At 48.7% G+C, this 24,263-nt stretch overlaps 1 protein-coding gene across 1 annotated transcript; it reads right to left on the reverse strand.

Annotated features, from left to right (window-relative positions):
* Nucleotides 1-12,601: 12,601 nt before the first annotated feature.
* Nucleotides 12,602-22,437, reverse strand: CCR9 (C-C motif chemokine receptor 9). Its single transcript, NM_001284476.1, is given in 3 exon segments — nucleotides 12,602-13,751; nucleotides 14,884-14,928; nucleotides 22,389-22,437. Coding segments are annotated over 2 exon segments (1,104 nt in total). The 5' UTR covers nucleotides 14,905-14,928; nucleotides 22,389-22,437; the 3' UTR covers nucleotides 12,602-12,668.
* Nucleotides 22,438-24,263: the final 1,826 nt, after the last annotated feature.

The raw sequence follows: 24,263 nt of genomic DNA on the forward strand, positions 1-24,263 counted from the left end.
CCCAGACACTCCTGGACCGCTCAGATCGAGCTCGGGCTGGACGGTCCATCCACACTCGCCCCACACCCCACATGACAAGGGCTCCTACCTTCGGGTGCCTCGAACCTCACAGAACACCCCGAGCCCCCCTTCCCTCCATCTCCCTTCCTTCCTCCTCCAACTGTCCCCCTGTTCCCAAATTCTCATGCGGCCTCTTCTTGAATATGTTATAGGGGAATAAGTTGTACTTTCTGTAACCATAGCCATGCTCTCCCTCAAGGTCAAGGACTGTATTTCCTTCTTCATCTCCCTCTTTTCCCTCAACCGCACTGTGTCAAGCACCATGGCAGATGCAAAAGTGCTCAACACATATGAGATCAAAGAGGATACTGGTCAGTCCCCATGCCTGGTCAGCTAGAAGGCCATCAACAATCCCATTGGCCAGCTTGGCCAGGGGCAGAAGCTCCTGAGATTCCTTTTTTTTTTTTTAAGTTTTTTTTTTAATTTATTTATTTATGATAGTCATAGAGAGAGAGAGAGGCAGAGACACAGGCAGAGGGAGAAGCAGGCTCCATGCACTGGGAGCCCGACATGGGATTCGATCCCAGGTCTCCAGGATCGCGCCCGGGGCCAAAGGCAGGCGCCAAACTGCTGCGCCACCCAGGGATCCCCAGCTCCTGAGATTCCTATGGCAGAGAAGAGCAAAGAGCAACCCTGCAGGAGGAGGTGTGGGGAGCATGGAAGTGAGCTGGTCTCGATCCTGCTCCCCTTGCATCCCCATCTTGTACTAATGATGCCCTCAAGTCAAGCCTCTTACTGTCCAGTTGAAGTTATGGAAGATCGGTTTCTCCAAGTGCCCAAAGCAATGCAGCAGGAGCTCTTTGGTAAGAGAACAGTCCTTCCAGAGACTTGGTGGCCACATGGGCTGGGAGCTGGAATGAGAACCAACTGAGACACAGAGCTGTGTATGTGACACTGGAGGCTGGGATCTAGGGGCCTTCATGTCAAAATCCCCATTGCACCCCCACCCTACTCGCTAAAGCACGGAGTAACTCAAGATGACCAAAGTCTGGTCCAGGTTCTCCAAGCCCTACATTCAATTCCAAGAACCCGAGCCCAGCTTGGTGTCTGCAGGTTCTGTGGCACTTGGAGGTGCCCTGCCTCTCCTGGCCATGTTCCCCGGAGGTGCTGGAGGATGTAGAGGTTCCCCCAGGGGACTCAGAAGGAAACTCTCGGCAGGTCAGCCCTTTCGGTTTGAAGATGCGTGGGAAAAATCTGGTGAGAGGATCTTGCCACCCACACCCCTCTGAAAAGCAAATAGATTGGTGAAACCTGTCACCCAAGATGAGCAAATGGACTTTTTTTGAGAGAGCAGTTGACGCTTAAGCCATCAGAAACCAGGGGGAGAGCATAGCTATTATGAAAGCCATTCAAAGTGGGTTAGGGTTGACAGAAAGGTCAGCCTTCTACATTTCCCACACCTGTGGTTTCTAGAGGATGGTGAAGGCGAGCACAAGTGTGATCGCCAACCTCTGGTCTTTGATGTCTGTCCCCCGTCCCTCCCCCATCCTCCGCCCTCTGGCGGAGGAGGGGACCTGGTGTGGCTTCCTCACACTTTCTGGCACGGATGGACTATGGTTGTCTCCAACGAGGCTCCCCCACCTGAAACCTGGAATGAACAGTCTTCTTAGCTAAAAAAATGAACAAAGTGAGACAGGTATCGCCAAACCTGACACACGTGAGTGTCCCTGCCAAAAGGAAGGCCTCAGTGCCAGGCCAGGGTTGGCTTTGGGCCTGGGACTCCCTAGAATTGTCAAAGAGAAGGCAATGTTTGGTCATGGGGTAGGGAGCCTCCCCAGCTTTCCACTCCCAAGGAGCCCTCCGAGCCTCAAGGAGAGAAGGAACCTTCCCAGAGAGGCCGGAACACCTGTGAGCCAGGTCAGTGGGGCAGGCACTATCTTTTCCCAGGAAGGCAGGAAGGAAGGGGGTGAGGGGGCTGGGCAGAGCATAGGAGAGCAAACAGACACAGAAGGTGGTGGCTGCAAACATGGAAGAAGGTAATTGGGTTTGTAGCTCTGGCTCTGAGTTGGCTTCAGGGCTTCCCGTGCTCTCAGAGAAAGGCCCTGGGGCGGGGCAGCAGCCACCGTCCCACCACCACCGCCACCACAACTGAGGCCTCTGCACAAGAGGTCCATGTGTGGGGCCAAGATCTTTGCCGAGACGTCCCTTCTGCAGCAGCTAGGACCGCCACAGAACTGTGGGGTGTTCTCAGAGAGAGCATCACCCATCCACAGCCATGACAAGTCTGGTTTGTCAGGCTGCTTCCCTCACAAATCCACCAGTTGTGGTGCTGGTGACGGTGAGCCACGCCGAGCAGGCCCTTGAGGGTCACTGCTGCGTCACCACCTTGCTTAGAACTTGAAGGGTTAAACGAGTTCGTGGATCCGTCCCCCAATTTAACTCCACCAGCGACCCTTAAATCTTGGAAGCAGGACCTCTCCCTCAGCCCGCTGGCCCGAGCACAGGGGAATCACCTGGAAGGAAACTGTTCTGCAGGTAAAATCTTTTCATGCCCGTGGTTTCGTTTATGGCTTGCATTTGTCTTCGAGGACATGTTGCTCACTGGCAGATCATTTCTAGATGGAAAAACATTCCCTTCCTCCAACCCAAAGTGGCTCCACTCATGTCCAAAACTTAAGGATTACAGGAAGAAATGGGAGTTTGGTAGTGATGGATACTGTTGGGGGAGGTTGGGTTGAACGTGGACTCCTCACCTGGTCCACCTCCAGAAGTCAGAAGGCCCGTGAATATGGGGGGGGGGATGCAGAATGGCATCTTTCCCCTGACTGTGAACTAAACCTTCGGTCTTCGCTCCATCATGAATATAAAGAACATGTCACACTAGTGTTTGTCAGCAAGACCTGTGGCTTTGTCACCAATGGAAAGGACAGATATTTTCACATGACACGACAGCTATCACAGACTCTCAAAATGTCATCGCCGCTCTGAAGTGAAGGCTGTCATTAGACCTGCTGGTAGATTCTATTTAATGCATTAATAATGAAAAGGCACATATATTAGTAGTTCATACATTTGTTCTGATTTTTAGAGAAATGTATCACAACAGAGGTTTTCTTTGTAATCCTATGTATTTTATCTTATTCATTTTACAACATTCTGAGAAGGGGCCAGTAGGCTTTACCGGATGCCAAAGTACATAAGGCCAAAAAAAAAAAAAAAGAGGAATCTAAGGAACTTTGGGTTCTGGTAGGTCTTTATGAAAAAAAGGAGGCAGATCAGCTCATCACAGCACCGGTTTATTAATAACGGTAGGTGGTAAATATCAATCTCACAGGCTCTCACCATACGTCAGCCCAAGACCCAGGGGAGCTGGTAAGTCTGAACCATTTATAGAGCTTGTTACTACGCCTGCACCAAGCTGAGACAGCTGTGGGAGTGGTTTTCTCTAAACTGTTTTCATTTCAAAACAAGAAAACAAAAAAACACCTCTCTCATAAAGCCGGATTTGCTATGGCAGCCCTTGACCTTGGTGTGTGCATCATCCACACAAAGGGCTGCGTGGGTTATTTATTGTCACTATAATACTGCATAACAAGCAACTCAAAACCAGCGGCCTCAACCCGAAGCATTTATTTAGCTCCCAGGTCTGCAGGTTGACGCAGGCATCGCCGGGAACTGACGCACGTCCTGGTCAGCAGCACATCACCCGAGCTCTCCCGTGTCCAGCAGGTGGCTGGCGGGCGGCGGGTCGCGGCCGGCTCCCTCTTGCGTCTGTGGCCAGCTGCTTGGTCAAGGGGGGCAGGGGGCGGCTGGCCTACGACGACCTCGGCCAGGTGACCGTGCCCTGCCCCTCATGGTCTCACACCCCCAGCAGGATGGCCGGGCCTGTTCGGGGAAGTGCTGGGCAGGTTTCCAGAACCGCAAGTGTGCATGCCCAGCCTCGAGCCCTCTCCAAACAGGCACAACATCACCTCGACCGTGTTCTGTGGGCCCGAGCAAGCACCGAGGCCCGCCCAGACTTGGGGGGTGGGAAGAGAGACCTCTTGCTGGGAGAACTGCCAGGTGGCTCTGCAAACAGGGACACGGGGCAGAGGCCACCTCAGAGTCTGACCATCGGACCTTCCCTTTCGCCCTGGTCCCAGCTCCCTGGGGAAAACGCTTCTCCTCCAGACACGCCCACCCGTGTAACACCACGGCACGCACGCGACTCTCCATGGACACCTCGTCTATGAGAGCAGCAGCGAGGAAGACGGTGTCGTGTGGGGTGGGGGCGGCTGGAAGGAGCACACCCCGCACACCACACTAGGCAGCGGGGCTCCGTCCCGCGTGTCTCTGCATGAGGACGCTAGAAACTTAGCAGTGGCTGTCCCTGGAAACACGGCTGGGGGGTCTGTCCAGGATTTGGAGGTGGTGCCAGGGGATACCCTTCTGTGCCATAGAATTACATTTATTACACGCCAGATTAACTTTTAAAATCTGAAAACGGGAGCCTGGGTGGCTCAGTTGGTTAAGCGTCTGCCTTTGGCTCAGGTCACGATCCCAGGGTCCTGGGATAGAGCCCCATGTCGGGCTCCCTGCTCAACAAGGAGCCTGCTTCTCCCTCTCCCTCTCCCTCTGCTCGTTCCCTCTCTCTCTCTCTCTCTCTCTCTCAAATAAATATAATCTTTAAAAATAAAATAAAATTTGAAAACAAATTCACATCAGCTCATGGCTGTCTCCGTTTCACAATAAACAACCAAACGCTCAGTTCCGACGAGCTCAAGTCACAACAAAGTTGTTACTATCTCTCGACATTCACCCAAAGGATCAACTACTCAACAGTAAGCATGACCGCATGAAGCCAGGAGGCGAGGAAGCCGGAGCCTGGGCAGGGCTCCTGCTCCCCTCCCCAGGGGCCGGCCCGGCCCACAGCCACCCCACCTCCTGACTTGGCCTATGTGGGACGAGAGCCACACACCTGGATTCCAAGGTGTGAACGGACCAGTGGGACCAGAGTGCCTGCACTCCAGTGGGGGAGAAAGTATAACAGAGCATCTAGGACATCAGATTCTAGGGATTCTAGGGTCAGAAAAACCTGTATGGATTCCTCCTAGCTATGGCTGGAGGCAAGGGACTGACCTGCTCTGTGCCTCAGTTTCTCCACCTGTTAAGTGGGAGACATAACAGTAGGTACTTTATAAGGATGCTGTAAAGACCATAAGATCAAAGAAAGGCCTTGCTGGGGCACCTGGCTGGCTCAGGCGGTGGAACAGGTGACTCTCAATCTTGAGGTTGTGAGTTCGAGCCCCATGTCGGATGTAGACATTACTTACCAAAAAAGAGCCTCACATAGTGGCTCCCATAAAGAATCACTCAAAAACATGAGCATTTCTTACTAAGAAAGTCATCTACATGCACTTTTTCCTCTCTTCGGCTCTCCTCTCTCTGGGTGCTAGTCAGCAAGACGGTTGGGGCATTGAGTGATCCGGGTCATTGAAAGACAAGTTAACTTACAGAGCAGCAGCTTGTGGTGGCTTTAACACCTGACCCCAAGGTTAGATGACACCGTTAACAGAAGAGGTGGGGCCTGCGGCTGCTCCCCAGGATTCTAAGCCAAACTGGCACTGTTCCAACCAGGGGAAAACAGCCCCAGGGATGCTCTGTGACCTCAGAAAAAGACCTGCCACTTCCTCCTGGTTCTCTCAGACCCTTGCTCAGGGGAGCCAAGTGCCATAAGTAAGCCCCCTGCAAGCTGAAGAGGCCATGTGTTGGTGCCCTGCATGGCAGCCAGCATCAAGTGTCAGCCACGTGGCCTGACCTCCCGTCAAGCTTTCAGGGGACTGCAATCCCAGCCAGTGTCTGACAACAACCACGTGGCAGACCTTGAACCAGCCATTTCCAAATCCATGACCCTCAGAACAGTAAGCACAATAAAGCAGCTACTGCTAAATGCCGCCGGGTTCTGTGGCAACAGTAACAAGAACACAACTGGATGGAATACAAGCAAGCTTGTAAAATCACTTCTTTCATCAAAAAAAAAAAAGCAAAGGTCCAAGGAAATTGTGAATGAGCCAAAAAGAATGCTATGTCAAAAATAACAAAATTACAAAGTCAATCACCCCAAACCCCAGTGGCTTAAGACAATAACGATTTTAGTACATCTCATGATTTTCAGGGTGAGGAGTTTGAGCAGGGCTTGGCTGGGTGAGTCTTCTGTTCCACATGGTCTCCATGGAGGCCACTTAGTGGTATTCAGGGGGCGGATTGGCAGGTCTGTGGGGAAGTGACCAGGAAAGATGGACAAGGGCCAGGGGTGAGGAAGTGGCCACCACCAGGTGTGCTGTGGCCCAGGAGTCTGCCCGGGCAGGGTGCACTGCTCTCGCACCTGCATACACACCTGCAGCTGACTTTGAAGCCTCACAGCTGTGTGTGTTTGGGGAGGAGCCCCAGGAGAGGGAGCAAGTAGGAACCTTCTCCATTCTGTGAGGATAACATCATCCTTTGTTGGCTCACCCTCCCAGCCCACCTTTGAAGGAGGTGTCAGCAAAGCCCAGGCTGTCACCCAGCATCGTTTAGAGCTTGCATGCAGTGATGTCTGTCCATCTGTCCTTGCATCCCCTGCTACTCAGCCTGGTATTTGGCAAATCGTTGGTCAGCTCTCCAAAGCAATGGCTGGTTTGTCTGACCATGGCAGGCCAGGCGGGATAGCATCACAGGCAGAAGCCAAGGCTGTAGGGCCCGGCATACCCTGTCTGTGCACCAGCCTTACTAACTGCATGACCTTGGGTGACTTAACATGAGGCTCAGCCCCTCTGTCTGTAAAACGGGGTTGATCCCAGTACCCACCTGGCATGGAGTAAACTAGCCGGACACGGTGGCTGAAAGGTCTTGGCAGGGAGGCTGTCTGTCCTGCACACCAAGGCCCTGACCTGCCGTCAGTGCCCAAGATCTCCGCCCGTGAATTAAGATCGGACACAGCCCGGGCTCCCCAGCCTTCTGAGATGTGTTCTGGGAAGATACTCACCACAGTATGTGGCTCGTGGACACCTGGTGCTCTGTACCCGTCTGGTCTTAAATGGGCTCTTAGAATTGGCAACCCCTGGTGGAAAGATAGTCACAGGCTGACTTCTCTCAAAGCAGACACTGAGCTGGAGTTTGGGGTGCAGGATGTTTATCAGGGATCGACACTCATGAAGGGAAGTGGGAGGAAGCAGGATCGAGCAGAGGGAGACTCTGTGAAGCAAGCTGGGCGAAGCGTGGCCAGCCTGGCAGGGAGCGCTGCAGCTGATGCCACCTACCAGACGGCCTCCATCCCCCACTTCTTGGGCACTGGATGCAGTGGCCTTGGGTGACATGGCTCTGGCCCGGGCTGCTACCTGCAGTACAGGCGGACCCTAGAGGAACTGGCAGCTGGAGATTGTGTGCTGCCCACAATGCCTACAAGCTCGTTCTGGAGGGGAAATCCAGTCGGTGCACCTCCATCTGACCACAGAGATTTCTCACTTAGCCTGTGGTACCAGGATTGAGTGTGACAAAGAAGTATGTTGAGAGCGGAGGGAACTCATAGAGTCAAATGTTGGAGAGACACATTTGCCTGTCTTTTGTAGGTTTTTATGATAGAAAAAGCCAGGACAACCCCAGTGGCCCAGCGGTTTAGTGCCGCCTTCAGCCCAGGGCCTGATCCTGGGGTCCCGGGATCAAGTCCCACATCGGGCTCCCTGCATGGAGCCTGCTTCTCCCTCTGCCTGTGTCTCTGCCTCTCTCTGTGTGTGTGTGTGTGTGTGTGTGTGTGTGTGTGTGTGTGTCTCGTGAATAAATAAATAAAATCTTAAAAAAAAAAAAGCCAAAGGAAGATATTGAGTGGGACATTCTCTGTTGGGGTATCTGTACCAACAAAATAGAAATGATTAGAGAAAAACTCCCGCTCCCAGGAGGATGCAGGCACAGACCTGAACTGCAAAAAGAGGGGCAGACGGGACGGGGGAGAAAGAGACTGCCCTGCAGAAGTACCGTGGCATCTTGGTTGTGATGATGACCACACTTTACAGCCCGGTACTCACTGATCATGCACAGTAAACGGTTTGTCAAATAAAGAAGGAGATTTCTTTTGAGCATCTAAAATGTGGAAGGTGAGGGTGCTAGAGGCTGTATTACCTCCCCTTTTTCCAAGCTGTGTAGAGCGCAGAGCACTGACCAGAGTGTAGGAGAAGGAGGAGCAGCTCCGGTGGAGAGAGGTCCACTCCAGTGCGGAACAAACACCTCTGAACACCAAAACCAGGGGTAGGGGGAGGCTGGGGATGCTTTGCTCACCTGGACCTGGACCCCATAGGAAGCTTCAACTTATAAGGCCAAATCAGAGTTGGGAAATCAAACTACCGCTCAAAGATTACAAACACAAAAGACCCGTCTGGACATGTGTGACAGATTTTCATTTGTTTGGAGTAGGAAGTCGGTGTCCAGAGGTGTCATGCTTCATGACAGCCTTCACTGGGTATTAAAGCCCATCATGGACCTATTTCCCATCACCACCACACGACAGCAGTGATGGCCTCCAGCGAAGGGCCACCAGATCAGTGGGGCTGGTTGCTTCCTCATGCAGGACTATTTGCAATGACTGCTATGGCCAAAGGGAAGACGTTATGACCACACACCTCTCTCACAGGAGCCAACAGGCAGCAACCTGAGCTACTCTCCAGGGCAGGGGAAGGTACTGTGTCTGCCCTGCTCTAGCCAGCCCTCCCTCGACCACAGGTTCTTCTCAGGCAGCCCATAGGTCACAGGACACCATTATTACCCTCAGCACACACCATCTCATGACTCCAGGCTGCCAGTCTTCTGGGTTTGTTTTGTTTTGTTTTGTTTTGTTTTGTTTTTCTTTGCTTTGCTTTGATTTGTTTTGTGGCAGCTGAGTTCTGATATGGGAAATACACACTTGAGAAATGACCAGTTTTAAATTTTAACAAGTTTATTTGTTCACTGTAGTGTATCTACTCCATAGAAGGCATTACGTGTGGAGTGAGGGTGTTTGGCACATACCCCAGGTCAGAAACTCACCCAAAGATGCTTGTTCAGAGGTTCACCCAAAGAGGCTATCATGTGCATTTTGTGCCGGGAACTATCTCCATACCCATCTTTAAGCCATACAAAGGCCTCCTCATGCTTTTCAGCCAAGGGATATCACCTGACAGAGGCTTCCATACCACCCTCCATACCTGAGTCCACATGGCGCTTGGCTTTTCCATATTGTCAGAACATAAACATCTTAGAGAAAGGATTATTGTAAACCTGTTACAGCCTCAAAGAGTTAGAGATGGTCCGGCTCATAGTACGTACACAAATGTTTGCTGAATGAATGAATGCTTTGCTGTCCTGAAAGACAGCCCCCAAAGAACAAATCCCCAGCCATCCAAACTGACTACTTCAAAACAACTCCACTTGAGTGTACATGTTGTGATGTGTTGACTTAAAATCAGTTTTTGAAAAAATTTTGGTCAGAAAAGGCGATCTCTTTTTTTGATAATGAAAACACATCATATTTCATTCTGTGTCTTGATTTTTCTCATTTATGGAATTCTAGTAAAATGTAATTAGATATGATAACCCTTTTATCTGTATTTCAAAAAGTACTCAACACAGCATATTTCCTAGAAATGTTGAGTGAGTCACAGCTCCTCATGGGTTTCCCCATGTTGGTTCTTCCAACACTTTTATCTTAGGATAAATCTGCTACCAAAACCTAGATTCGTTTGAATGTGAAATGGTCCTATGTATGCAATCATTTAAAAAGTAAGGCAATTTGCCATAAAACATACTTAAAATCTTTATCATATAATTCAATTGCAGTCTATCTAATCCAATGTTGGAGCTGTGTTAGGTCTGGGACAGTGCGGTAGTGACAGTCATATCCCAATGGAAGCCGTTGGAACTAGTCATGAGTATTGCTCATCGGGTATGATCCAGGCTTTGTCATTCTCAGGGCATCCCTCATCCCCCTTCTTACAAATCCTAAAGGGAGGAAAGGTGGAGTCCCTGGTGTTCCATTTTGTTTCTTCCAACTAACATGCATTGATCAAAAGTACATTACCTCTCAACTCCTACTAAATCTCCATCACAGTGTATCTTTTTTTTTTAAGGTATTTATTTATTTATGAGAGACACAGAGAGACAGGTAGAGACACAGACAGAGGGAGAAGCAGGCTCCCTGTGGGCAACCTGATGCTGGACTCGGTCCCAGGACCCCGTGATCAACCCTGAGCCAAAGGCAAACGCTCAACCACTAAGCCACCCAGGCGTCCTTCCATTACGGTGTATCTTAAGTAACTCTAGACCAAGTGTAGACCCAGCAAGCACAATGGTGGCTCACCCCCTTCTTCCTCCATCCCTCCCCACTTCCTCAGCTCCACGGGGTCCCCATGACACACAGTATCAGAAGCACAGTATCAAAAGAGCCAAACTCAGTCATGTTCGTTTCACCTAACTGCACAATGTTATTTAGATTTGGCCCAAGCTTGTTACTTACTCTCCCAAGTTCCTTAAAAGCCACCCAGGGTCTCCTGGAAATGGTAGCCAAGCAATGGCTGTGTCCATACACTGCCCTTAGGGACCTCACCTCCCCTCAGCTGTAAGTGGTGTTTGTTGCACTGGGGCCCATGTTGCTGTGCTGGTCCCAGACCGATGCTGGTTCATCCCCACCTGCCCACACACAGGATGAGTTAGCAAAGCCTTTGTATCACTGCTCATCTCGTGCTCCCTTATTGTTCACTAATATGTACATTAGACGTGGACAGGGAGGAGGAGGATCATGTGGCCAAGTCCACTGCTTCTGGGCCCCTTTTGGAAGCCACAGTCTTGGGACTGAAACCATGGTAATTCACAGCACACTGAGAAAATCAGATGCCTCCTCTAGAGCAAGTGGCAAAGCTGGGGGGTCTGTGTACTGCTCGAATCACTGCCCCGCCCCCAGCCCTGTCTTGGAAATTCCACTGGACTAGTTGGGACAAACCTGAGAAATAAGCTTGACCAGAGGAGAGATAAAAACCAGGCAGCCAAGGGGAGATGGGGTGGGGTACCTAGGTGATGGGCATTGAGGAGAGCATTTGTTGTGATGAACACTGGGTATTGTATGCAACTGATAAATATCTGGATTCTACCCCAGAAACTAATAGTACACTATGTTAACTAACCTGAGTTTTTTTTTAAATATTTATTTATTTATTTATTTATTTATTTATTTATTTATTTATTTATGGAGGGTGCAGAGGGAGAGGGAGAAAGAGAATCTCAAGCGGACTCCTTGCCAAGCAGGGAGCCCCATGTGGGGCTCAGTCTCATGACCCTGAGATCACTACCTGAGCCAGAATCAAAAGTCGGATGCTTAACTGACTAAGGTGCCCAGATACCTCTAACTAACTTGAATTTAAATAAAATCTAAAACCAAAAAACAATGGGCAGTCAAGATGGCTTTAAGGTATTTGAAGATTTTTATTTCCTTATTCCAGTCTTACTCTTCACACTCTAATGCGACTATTGGATCTTTAATTGGACACTTGTAAAATACAAAGACGATGAAGAAAGTGACAAATAATGGGTATTTTACACAGTCATCAAAAAGCACTTTTTTAGCCTAATCTCTAAATTGGAAGCCTTTGAACATGCTAGCACTCTACAGTAAGAAAAGGAGAAGCATGGAGCCAAATCCCCTCCAGCAAGCTCAGAAGCAAGAGGGTCAATGAAACAATCCTTTTTATAGGGAGCAGACGAAGGAGACCATCACAAAAGCCACTCGGCAGAGTGAGCCCATGACAGAGCCAGGGACAGTTCTACCAACTAGGACTCTCAGAATCCCTACACGGGCTGACAACGCCTGCCGCATGAGTGGACAAGCGGAGTCCTTGTGCAGGTCAAAGCTGCAGCCAGCTGTGGAAGCTCTGGCAGGGCACAGAAATGGACACAAGAAGCGTGGAGAATCGGGATGACATGCTGGTATAGTCATCTATACTATCCAGGGGCTCACTGACCAGTCATGCAGAAAGTTTCAGAAGAGTCACAAGGTTCCTCACTGGCCCAGAACAGATCAAGGAGACCAGAGGAGAAAATCTGAAGTTTTTTTTTTAAAAAAGATTCTAGATCAAGAATTTCTAAAAAAAAAAAAAAAAAAAAAAAGAATCTCTAAAACTTGGGATGGGCACCAGGCCCCAAAGCCAGGGGTAGAAATTCCCCCAAACTGGAAGTTTTCATGAAACCTTGTGGCTTTGTGGACTTTTTGGTGGCAGTGGCCAATGCTTCTGCATCCCCTTTTGGAAGGCGTGGCATCAGAACTGAAGCTACAGCAATTCATAGCACCCTGGGGATGTCAAATGCCTCCTCTAGAGGTCAGCTGCATTAATGCTAAAGCAAGTGGCAAAGCCAGTGTGGTCCACAGGACCGTGTGTTGGTCCTCCTTTGAAAATTGCAGCCATTGCAGCCAAGACCAATCAACAGTCTCGTGGGACAGCCAGTCAATTTGGAAAACTCTGGCTTGGAAATTCTAAATGAAGTAATTGTCCAAATTCATTCCTTTCTGGCTTTTTCTTTTTCCCCCACTTCTTTTTACTTCTTCATTGGTTTCCCTCTGGTAGCATCGGTGCAGATGCCATAGCTGTATTTCTCGTGACTTCTGAAAGGCCCGTCCATGTCGGAGCAAAGACCCTTCAGTAGGAGAGAGCTCCCGAGGTTGTCTCCAGCAACATAGATGACAGCTTCACGCTCCCCTCTCTCCTTGTGAATGAGACCCACTGCTCCTGGCTGATGCAACCCAAGCTCTTCAGGGTCTTCACGAGATCCCGGCGGAATCTCTCGCCCACAAAGACATAGAGAACGGGGTTCAGACAACTGTGGAAGAAGGCGATGGTTTGAGTGACCTGGAAGCAGATGTCAACGTTGGTGGAAATGGCACAGTTGGAGAGGAACACAGTGTAGGCATCGATGGTCTGCACCAACAGAATGCAGTTGTAGGGGAACTGAGATAGGACAAAGACGGTAAGGACAGTGATGGTCACCTTCAGGGCCTTGTGCTTGGATGACTTCCTGGCTTGCAACAGAGTGTAAATGATGATGGTGTAGCAGCAAGCCATGACCACAAAAGGGAGGAAGAAGCCCAGGATGACCTTCAGGGTCAGGACAACCGACTTGACTTTGCTGTTCTGGTCACTAGGGTAAACCATGGTGCAGATGGTGATGTCAGATTCCTCCTTGAGTTGACTGTACAGGAGTTCCGGGATGCAGAGTGTGGCTGCCACCACCCAGACAGTGAAGCAAACCATTTTGCTGTACACAAGTCTCTTCTGCCTCCAGGTCTGCGCTTTCGTGGCCTGAGCAATGGCAATGTACCTGTCCACACTGATGCACATGATCAGCAGCACACAGCTGTAGAAATTCATCTTGTACATACTGTTGACCACTTTGCACAGGGGGGTCTGGAACTTCCACTGGTCGGCGGCAGCGATGGCCCAGAAGGGAAGCGTGAAGAGAAAAAGAAGGTCGGCAATTGCCAAATTCAAAAGGAACATGTCAGTCATGGTCTTGACTCTGGTGCAGTAGCAGTAGACGAGGATGACCAGACTGTTGCCCAAGGTGCCCACGATGAACACAAGCCAGTACAAGGGTGGGAGGAAGTGGCTCGCGAACTGCCGGACGTGGCCTTTCTGACAGAATAAATCAGGGAAGTTCATGTAGTCATCCACGGGAGACGTGGAGTGGTAGCTGTAGTCATCAGATATGTTAGAGATGAGGTTCTGCAAGGAGACACCAGATACCATTAGGTCAAGGACTATCCTTTGGAGGATTGCAGGATGGCAGAGGCATGGACCACGTGACCCTCCCCCACCCCAAAAGTCTATGACAAGACAGAGAAATGTATGCATGGAAAGTAGGAATTTCTGAGAGTATCTGCTTGGATCACACGATAGATACTTGTATTCAAAGAATCTTTCTTGCACACATAGGCTACGTCAGGTACTGTGTTTGTGCTAAAAATGCACGGATAAGTCAGACGTGGTTCCCACTCTTGTGGAACCCACCTCCTAGTGGAGGGCACACAGAGGCAAAGGAACGTTTACAGGACATGTAACAAGTGCTCAGATGGGGTAGGACCCCTTTGGGACCGATGATGGGCAAGACTTTTATCAAACTCTGAATGATTCTAATTTCTCCTCTTTATTCCACACTCTCAGAAAGGTCCTCAGAGGCTCCTAAACTTTTCTGGGTCCAGATTTCTCTGGGTCATCTGAAAGCTGTGTATCCTCTGCTCATGAAGCACCAACACACATACACGCACGCACACACGCACACACACATTCATACCCTCTCAACGTGCATGTGCATCCACAAGCACTGGGGCAGGCTGCATAGTTTTCAGGATCCCTTGTTCAAAATGTGTTAAGAATTTCAAGACAGCAGAGCATTAAATTAAGCAGGTGGCCCCTCTAAGGACCAGGGCCCTGTGCAGCTGTACCGGTTGAACGCCTCTATACCATTATGTGGTTTTCGTAAAGCCTCTGGCATGTTATGCAAGAAGCACTACTGATGGGCTTACCAAGGTTTTTTTTTTTTTTTTTTCAAAATGAATTATGGATTGACCTTTACCCTTGTTTGTCTCGATTTCAGAACAGACACATAAAATCATTTTAAAAAACACTTACTGTTAATAAGATCTAAACTAGCAGTTTCCTCTTGCTTCACCACATACCCCAAAGCTCTTCTGGTCTCTCATGTTTGTAAAGCCCTCTGTGCTGGAATCGACTGCCCATACGGGGCAGAGATCTCACCCCGAGAAACCCTCTCCAAAGCGGGTTTCTTCCCACTCCCCCCAAAACAGGCAAGATGAGAGTGAGTTTTGAGGAGCCTGAGGGGCATGGCTGTACTCACTGTGAATTCTGTGGGCACCATGATGGACCAGATGCAAGCCTGCTTCTAGAAAGAGAGGGCAAAAATCAAAAAGAGGTGTCTTACAAAAGAACAGTAATACACACTTAAAGGTGGAAATTGAATGTTAAATTTGTTTGTTTATACGAAAAGAAAGGATCTCAAGCAGGAGTTAGAGGCCATGTTACACTGATGTCAAACAGAATATTCTAGATTTCAAAACAATTTTGGTTGTGAACATAAAATGAGAGAAACCTCTCCCCTGAGAGCCCTTTGGGGCCCTCATGCTTTCCCAGCACATCCTTTTTTACATAAGCTCATTTTCTCTTGACTCAACTTGTCAATCATACTCTGGTTTAGTAAATGCCCCCAGCCCTATTTCATCAACCGGGGGGGAGGGGGCTCCTGAAGATCACAGGACAGAGCCTGACTTGAGAGCCCTCTGGGTCCAGACTCTGCAGGGGAAGGGCCTCTGCATAACCAGGTGGCAAGGCCGGGTGCAGGGGGCAGAACAAAAGGAGGAGACATCTGCCAGCATCGGGGCCCCTCTCCCAGAGGGGCCAGAACCCCAGCACCTACCTACAGGCTCCATTTTCAAGCCCAGGATAGGAAAATGGGCCCTATCTTCTCTGTCCCCTGACTCCAGCAGGAAAAGGAAGTCCCAGGATTTGTTTAGCAAAGAAAAGATAGTTGGTTCCCTGATGCAAAGGGCCTCCACGCTGACTTCAATTTTTTAAATTAATTAATTTATTTATTTATGATAGTCACAGAGAGAGAGAGAGAGAGGCAGAGACACAGGCAGAGGGAGAAGCAGGCTCCATGCACCAGGAGCCCGATGTGGGATTCGATCCCGGGTCTCCAGGATCGCTCCCCAGGCCAAAGGCAGGCGCTAAACCGCTGCGCCACCCAGGGATCCCCACACTGACTTCAATCAATCAATCAATCAATCAATCAATCTCTGCTATTGTTCATATGTGTTTTGATGTTTTGAATTTCTGTAAACCCACCTCAATATAACTCAGGGAACCACAGCTCACCTCCCTTCAAGGAAGGGTCCGTGCCTGAGCAGGGCATTTCTTTTTATTTTTATTTTTTATTTTTTAAATTTTTATTTATTATGATAGTCTCACAGAGAGAGAGAGAGGCAGAGACACAGGCAGAGGGAGAAGCAGGCTCCATGCACCGGGAGCCCGACGTGGGATTCGATCCCGGGTCTCCAGGATCGCGCCCTGGGCCAAAGGCAGGCGCCAAACCGCTGCGCCACCCAGGGATCCCGGGCATTTCTTTTTATACTTTTAGCGAGAATATTCCAAAGAACCATGTCCAGCACCACACCCCAAGTTTCTAGAAGAAAACAATTCTCCTTCATAGATCCTCCCCTAACCTATTGGTTTCCTTTCCATAACACAACATCATGACTCAACCTCTTTTTCTGAAAGTACAGTGTTTTCCAGGACCCGGCATGTGGTACAACCACTTTGGAAAACCATTTTGTCGGGTTTGTAACAAGTTACATACCCACTCTCCATGTGATCTAACCATCCTACTCCTAGGTACTTACCTAAGAAAAATGCAAGCATGTGTCCACACAAAGACTGCTTTATGGGTGTTCACAGCAGCTTTATTTGTAGCAGAAGTTACTGGAAACAACCCAAATGTCTGTCAAGTATCGGGAAGGGATACGTGAACCATGGAATGACCACCCAATGAAATCGGGATGAACAACGTGTACACACAGCAACACGGATGAGTCTCAAAATATTTATGCGAAGTAAAGAAGCCAGACCAAGGCATACATACTCTGCGACTCCACTCACATAAAATTGTAGAAAATGCAAACTAATCTATCCTGAGAGAACACAGACCAGTGATTTCCTGGTAAGAGAGAGAAGCAGCAGGGAGGGTGTGGGGCTGGGGAGGATGAGGTGCAAAAGTGCACAAGGAAGCCTTTGGAGGTGATAAATATGCTCACTGGGCTGACGGTGTGGAGATTTTATGGGCATATACGTACTTATCAGAACTTATATTCCGCATTTTAAATATGATCTTTGCACATGGACCTCAACAAAGTGGTTCAACTGAAGAAAGGAAAAACAACTGAAATCTAATGAAAAGTGATTTTCTTTCCTCCTCAAAGTCTTATCTAGCCTTTAGGAGGTGAGGAAGAAGACAATACAGCTGTTCCTTGCAACCTTCTTGCCAGCACTTCTCAAAAATGCCTTGGAGTCCCTCGTGCTATTTATTTGGAATTGAGGATTCAAGGTTAACTCATATTTTTAAAAAGTTAACTCCTTTAAAGATGAGATAGATAGATGATAGATAGATAGATAGTTAGATAGATAGATAGATAGATGATTAATAGATAATAGAGAGATAGATGATAGATAATTTGTGCTTCACACACACATTTCCTGGCACTGTTTCCTAAGATGACCCAAAAGCAATGACACAGCAGAATAAGCACTGAGTGCCCAGATCTTAGTTTCTAAATACCTTCTTCCACCAAAAGGAAGCAGCACTGTGGAGAAATATCTAACTCCAAAGTGGGGCAGGGAACTTGCAAGATGAACCTGGAACTGATTTTTTTTTTTTTTTCATTAGGAAGCAGGTGTTTGAAGGACCATGAGGACTTGTCAAAAGACATAGGTGTCAACCTCCTGGGGCTCTCACTGGCCAAATCAGAGGTGATTTGGGCTCTAAGTTAAGTAATGATGGCAATCATTCTAGCATATCCAGCTACGTGAGGCTGCAGGAGTCCATAGTGATGAAAATAAAGAAGGGCACCTGGATGGCTCAGCGGTTGAGTGTCTGCCTTTGACTCAAGTCATGATCCCCAGGTCCCGGGATCGAGTCCTGCATCAGGCTCCCCTCAGGGAGCCTGCTTCTTCCACTGCCTATGTCTCTACCTCTTTCTGTGTCTTTCATAAATAAATAAATAAAATCTGTTTTTTAAAAAAAGAAATGAAGAAATGTACAAAGAGATGAGAAAGCTCTTCTTATGGCGCCACCCACTAAATACAGAAGGAATCCTGGGATTGGAAAATCGCCAATGGAAGCTGAAATTAGTGGGTGGACGTTTGATGGGGAGCAGGGGTGTTGACCTCATCTCAGAGGATCCCCTCTCCAAATTCCATATTGTCCCATTGACTTTATCATCCTCTATTTTGCTTCTTAATTATGGGCTTAAAAAATAAAATCTTTTTTTTTTTTTAATAAGGCCCAGTTAAATGTGGAACTTCCCAACTTAGCTCATGTAATTCTAATACAGCGTGGGGAGCAGGGAAATTGGTTTTTGAGACACTAGCCAAAAAACAGTTCATATATTTTTAGTATCCGTGGCTTCCTTTCTACCTACATAAAAAGACTAAATATTAATTAGATAATAACAAAGAAAACAAACTCCCAAGGAAAGAAGCCACATAAAGAAGAAAGAATGGCTTTGGTCATGGTTAGTTATAACTAGTTAGCAGAGAGTGTAAACTACCTGTCCCCATGCTCTCCAGCCTTTAAGGGCAAGCAAAAAAAAAAAAAAAAAAGTCCTCAGTGAAGCCCTCCTAGGCTTCCCCAGTGCCAGTGACAGGATGGTTGATCCTCAGTGAAGCCCTCCTAGGCTTCCCCAGTGCCAGTGACAGGATGGTTGATATTTGCACCGCTCCTGCCCTCTTGCCTTGCCCTGTGCAACCTTTTCAGAGGATGAAACTATATCTGTCAAAATTTACAAAGCACAATAGCTCTGACTCATCACTCGATCTGCTGGAAACATGTACTATTGCTATTCTCACAAAAGAACATAAAACTACATACAGAGATGCATGAGGCAGCTTTTTTTTTTTTTTTCAGAACAAAAAAACTAGAAACAACCTAAATACCCAGCAATTGGTAATATTTCGATACATTTTTCAATAAAACACAAGAAGTCCATAAATGGAATTAAAACAGACCTCACACGGAAATAAAGAGGTCACCAGGAGGATTTGGTAGAAATGCAAAGTAGAAGACTATGTTGCGTGATCGTTTTAAAAAAAAATGTAAAAGTTATACACTTCACTGCTTATCAGTACTGAAACATTTTCTGGAAGAAGATTGAACAATTATGACCAGTGGAAAGTGAGACTTTCATTTTTTTCCTTTAGGTTTTGTAAACTATTTAAATATTTTACTTTGTGCATGAAATTTATTTTAAGAACTATAGTAAAAATAACTGCACTTTTTTTTTTTTTAAAGCCTCAATGCTCTTCCGTTTTGTATACCATACATCTGTTTGCAAAAGCTCCTCCCCAGGAGGCACTCTCAGCCTGCTGCTGCTGGCCTGGAAACGCAGCCCAGGACTAGGAATTAAATTATCTGTGGCTACTTTTTGCAACCTTGAGATCCTGCATTGGCTTTTTATGAAGGCTTATCTTGCTGCTGTTACACATGTGTTTCTGACCCACGGAAAATTTAGAGAGAAGCCAAAGAGTGAAATCAAAACATATTCCTCCCAAGACCCACCATCAAAAGACACTGTAGAGGGCCCTCCATCCAGCTCCCCTCTCCTCTATCAGAATACTCTTGGAAGATTTTATTGCACCAATTGCAAAGTCTCCAAGCTTGCTTTCATTTTCCTCTCGCCCCCGAGTCGGAGGCAAACACCCACATATAACAAAACATACTGAAAGCAGGGCCCCCTGTGTCTGCTGGGAGCGCTCGGGCACCGGGCTCAGGGGTGCCCCAATCTCTCCTCGCCACCACGCTCAGGCTGCTTTCATTACGGGGCCGTGACTGTTCCCATCTAAAAAGTCTGCCCGTGTCCTGCAGCATAATGGACGGGGCGGGGGGAAACACAATGGACCTCCATCTGTCCCTTGGTCCAGCCCTTCCTGCCTGTGGGACCTTAGCAAGAAGTGACATGCCCTCGCCAAGCCTAGATTTCCTTGGCTGTAAAATGGAAGCAAGAGCCCACCCTGCTGCGAGGGCTGGTGGCAAGGGTCAAGTGCAATGCCCTTTGCAGAATGCAGAGGGCTGGGTGAGAAGGAGGGAACATTCTTCATCCCCCAGCTACTCATTCAGAGTGTCTTGACACCGGTACACCTGCTTGGCTTAAACACGGTATGAGACATGATCCATGTCCTCAAGAAGCTCACATTCAAACATCATCACTGCAAATACCAACCGTGGTAAATACTACCAGTCGCTTTGGGAATTAGTAGGAGGAAGTCCTGACTCCAGTGCTGGGGAAACCCAGGAAGGCCTCATTGAGGTAGTGACTTTTTTTTTTTTTTTTTTTTTTTTTTTTTTTTTTGTGGTTGGAGAGGATGGGGACATGTAATGAGGGGAGAAAACCTTGCTCGAGGGCAGGGAAACATATGCACAAAGGCAGGAAAACTGGAAAGCAGGAGATGTGTACAGGGGCCTGGGTGGTGGTAGAAGGCAGAGCTGCTAATTCACAGAAGAAAGAAAGAAGAAAGAAGAGAAAAGAAAGAAGAAAGAAAGAAAGAGAGAGAGAGAGAGAGAAAGAAAGAAAGAAAGAAAGAAAGAAAGAAAGAAAGAAAGAAAGAAAGAAAGAAAGAAAGAAAAAGAAAACCTACATGTGAGAAAAGTTAGGCTGACAACCATTACTATACAACAATTATTTTTCTTTTTTCCATTGTCTTTAAGTAATCGACAGGAGAATCATCACGGAAGGGCAGCAGGCTGGCTAAGTCAGTGGAACACTGGAACTCTTGATCTCGGGGCCCCCGCAATGGGTGTAGTGTTTACTTAAAAAAAACAAAAACAAAAACACCTCATCATGCAACCCCAGCCTCCCTGCCCACTGCAGCCGTGCAGCCGTGAGTTGGAGACAGATACTAATGTGAGTCAGGAAAGTGGGTGTTGCTTTGATTTTTGTCCAATTCGCTATACTGAGATTGAATCATTTCTTGCATTTTTTGGTAGCTCTGCTTTCTCTCACCATCCTGAAAGCAGGGTCTCCGAGCGGTCTACACGGCCGTCTGCGGGCCAAGCCTGGTCAGGGCCTCACCCCCTGCCCCACATTGGGGAGTCCTGGGGTGGGTGGGGAGCTTCGGGGCAGATAGATATGGAGACAAAGAAGCGTCCAGCGTCAGGGGCTGAAATGGCAGATTGACTTTGGCTCATTCTGCAGGGGATGGAGAAGACGGGCTCCAGCTTCTGTAGGCTGGTGGCCTCCCCCCAAGTCCAACTCCGGGTGCTGTGACAGCCCGCCTGCGGGGCCGACCCGCTACAGAGCTACTACGGCTCATGGTGATAGAGAACTGGAGAGGTACGTGTGTTTGAAAGGACAAAGCCACAGTCACTGAGGAGTCATCGAAAATAGAAGAGCTGTGCTTTTTCCGATTATAAAGGAGATTTGAGGGACCCCTGGGTGGCTCAGCGGTTGAGCATCTGCCTTCGGCTCAGGGACGAGATCCCTGGGTCCCAGGATCAAGTCCCGCATCGGGGTCCCTGCCGGGAGCATGCTTCTCCCTCCGTCTGTGTCTCTGCCTCTCTCTGTGTGTGTCTCTCATGAATAAACAAATAAAATCTTTAAAAAATTTAAAGGAGATTTTGTACATTTCATAATGTACAAAAGCAAACCAACAACCCCAGAGCAAATCGATATGATGAAGACAATTAAAAGTGCTCAAACAGCCCTTTCCTGGGCTGGCTATTTATTGTTCACTTTCTGAGGTGCATCCTTTTAGACGGTTTCTCTGCGACAGAGCCTCTCACACACACATACACACACACACTTAATGGGAAGGGAATCGGGCAGCCCCAGTGGCTCAGCGGTTTAGCGCTGCCTTCAGTCCAGGGCCTGGTCCTGGAGACCCGGGGTCGAGTCCCACGTCGGGCTCCTGCATGGAGCCTGCTTCTCCCTCTGCCTATGTCTCTGCCTCTCCCTCTCTGTGTCTCGAATAATAAATATCTTTTTAAAAAATGGGAAGGGAATCGGACCGCACAAACCGCTATCAATCTGGCTTTCTAGTTAACACTCTTTCCCGGCCTACTTTTGCCCGTTAACGTGGAGCTGTCGTAACTGGAGGGCTGTCGGGTGTTCTGTTTTGTCTGTTGTCACAGTTCACTTAACCATCACCTCTTGGTGCAAAGTTTGCTTGTTTCCATATTCTCACTGCTACAGAGAGAGTGCTGCCCAGCATCCTTTCCATGGGGCAGTCTCTCGACCCAAGGACCTCATGGGGGCTTCACTGTCCTAGTCCTGACCACCTTCTTGTCACCTGTCCCAAGCACCTGCTTCTCCCTCCTGTAAGGTACAAATCACAGACTGCCTTGAACTTTTATTTCACATATGTAGGTGGGAAGGAGTCTTATTACTCATCCTAGAAGACTGGGCAAGCCACCACCTGATTCACCGTTGCCTCGCTGGAGGCACCTAGCAAAGTGCCTGGTGCTCAGGACCACTGCACAGATGAGCAAAAGCCTGAGTTTTAGAAGCCATAGAAGCAATGCACATGTGAGGGCACAGGAGATACTGGGCCGGGCAGAGGAGGAGGGTGAGTGATACTCACTGCGGAGGGCAGCCGAGAGACTCCAGGAGAAGGTGGCCCCACCAGCTCCGTCTAGGGGAGGGGAGGAGGAGGGCTGGCCGGCTCTCTGCCTGGGATGAGGGGCAAGGCTTCTATGTGTTATGTGCAGGCAACCTCGGTAAAAACACTATAAAGGAAGTCAGGCCACCCCTGCCTGTGTTGTCATAGGCAGGGTGGCCCCGGAGGGTGGGGAGTGGGGAGTCACCAGCTGCACCTCCAGCAATCAGCAGAATCGATGATTTGCAACCAGAAGCGAAAAACCAAGAACTGCTGCTAAGGGAAACCATCTTTTCTGAAGACTGGTCTACAGACCAAGAGTCTAAGAACAATGTCTTTTCCTAGACAGCACAGCTACTTGCAGGCAGAGGGGGAGAGAGGCTGCCGAGAGGGGTCAGCTTTGCCAGGCTTGCTATGGGTGTGCGTGTGTTAGGTCTCCCTGGGGTGGGGGGTCTGGCTGGTATGGGACCAGCACCCCCCAGCTCGGTCTGTCACCATGCAACCCTTTCTGGCCTCAACAGCTGTACCTAAGGGCATAGAACCATGCTCCCCATACAGTAGCTACTGCCCACATGGGCCTTTTCAAATTCAAACATAACTAGATCCTTAGTCACACCAACTGCATCACAAGTGCTAGCTAGCTAGCCACCCGAAGCTGGTGGCGTCCACGGGAGACAGCACAGATTCTGAAAGTCCTATTGAATGGTGCTACTTTAGAAGGGCATGTATGTGCTGCATGTCTAGGAACCCCGGGAGTGTTGGAGAGTCAAGGATGCCTTAAAATTAGGGTCAGCTACAGTCAGATCTTATTCTGGCGTGACCACTATATATTAGATGCATGGATGCAGATAAAGCATCTCACCTGATATATTACAGGTGTTTCAATGACATTTTTATAAAAGCCTAAACATGCAAAATATTATATTTTTTTAAGATGTATTTATTCATGAGAGACACAGAGAGAGAGGCAGAGACATAGGCAGAGGGAGAAGCAGGATCCCGGTGTGGGACTCGATCCCAGGACCCCAGGATCACAACCTGAGCCAAAGGCAGAAACTCAATCACTGAGCCACCCAGGTGTCCCCAAATATTATATTCTTAATGAAGTTCACAGATGTTTTTTTAGCCCCCACGGCTATGGGAAGGCCATCGACCGTGACACGATTGTACCCCCACCCCCACCCCTGGGCCCCAGGGTCAGGTGCTGCGCCTGGCAACTGAGAGGCCTTGACAGGGAGAATCATGGAATAGAAGCCGCAGCCCATGACCTCTGCCGCCTGTAGCAGAGAAAAGACCCAAGTGAGTTCCTTGTTGTCATTACAATACAGACCTCTCTTTTATCTTTCTGGGGGGAAATCACAGCTGTACTCTAGGGGAGGCCGGTTTCCTCTTTCTGGTACATTTGTCATCCCCTGGACTCACCAGAGCGGCAGAGTGACCCTCCCCAGTCACCGTCCATTCGTGCAGAGCACGGTGATGCATCACATGCAGTCGGATTCATTATCTAAGTGGGAAAGGCCAACGAACGGCCATGTACGAAAGTTACAGACAGAGCGGGAGCAGTAAGAATGAAAGCAGCAGTTGATTCAGCAGCCTGGAGGGAGCTGTGAATTCCCTCGCTCTCGGCCCATAGCTGCTGAGCATCACGTCTAAAACGGTACGCCGGCCAGGGGCTCTGGCCTTTCACTTCTCCCTCGACCTTGGCAATTATCGAAAGAAAAAGAGGGGCAATCGAATGGAGAAATGCTCCCCGAACTGATTTTTGGCCATTTTCGGGCGGGGGGAGCAGTGCACTCGCTTCTCATCTGGGGGCTGGCCCGGGACCCCGGAGCGCTTCCAGGAGCCTCAGACACGTGCTAT

The sequence above is a fragment of the Canis lupus genome, chromosome 20, assembly GCF_011100685.1.
Source record: "Canis lupus familiaris isolate Mischka breed German Shepherd chromosome 20, alternate assembly UU_Cfam_GSD_1.0, whole genome shotgun sequence".
Lineage (NCBI taxonomy): Eukaryota > Metazoa > Chordata > Mammalia > Carnivora > Canidae > Canis > Canis lupus.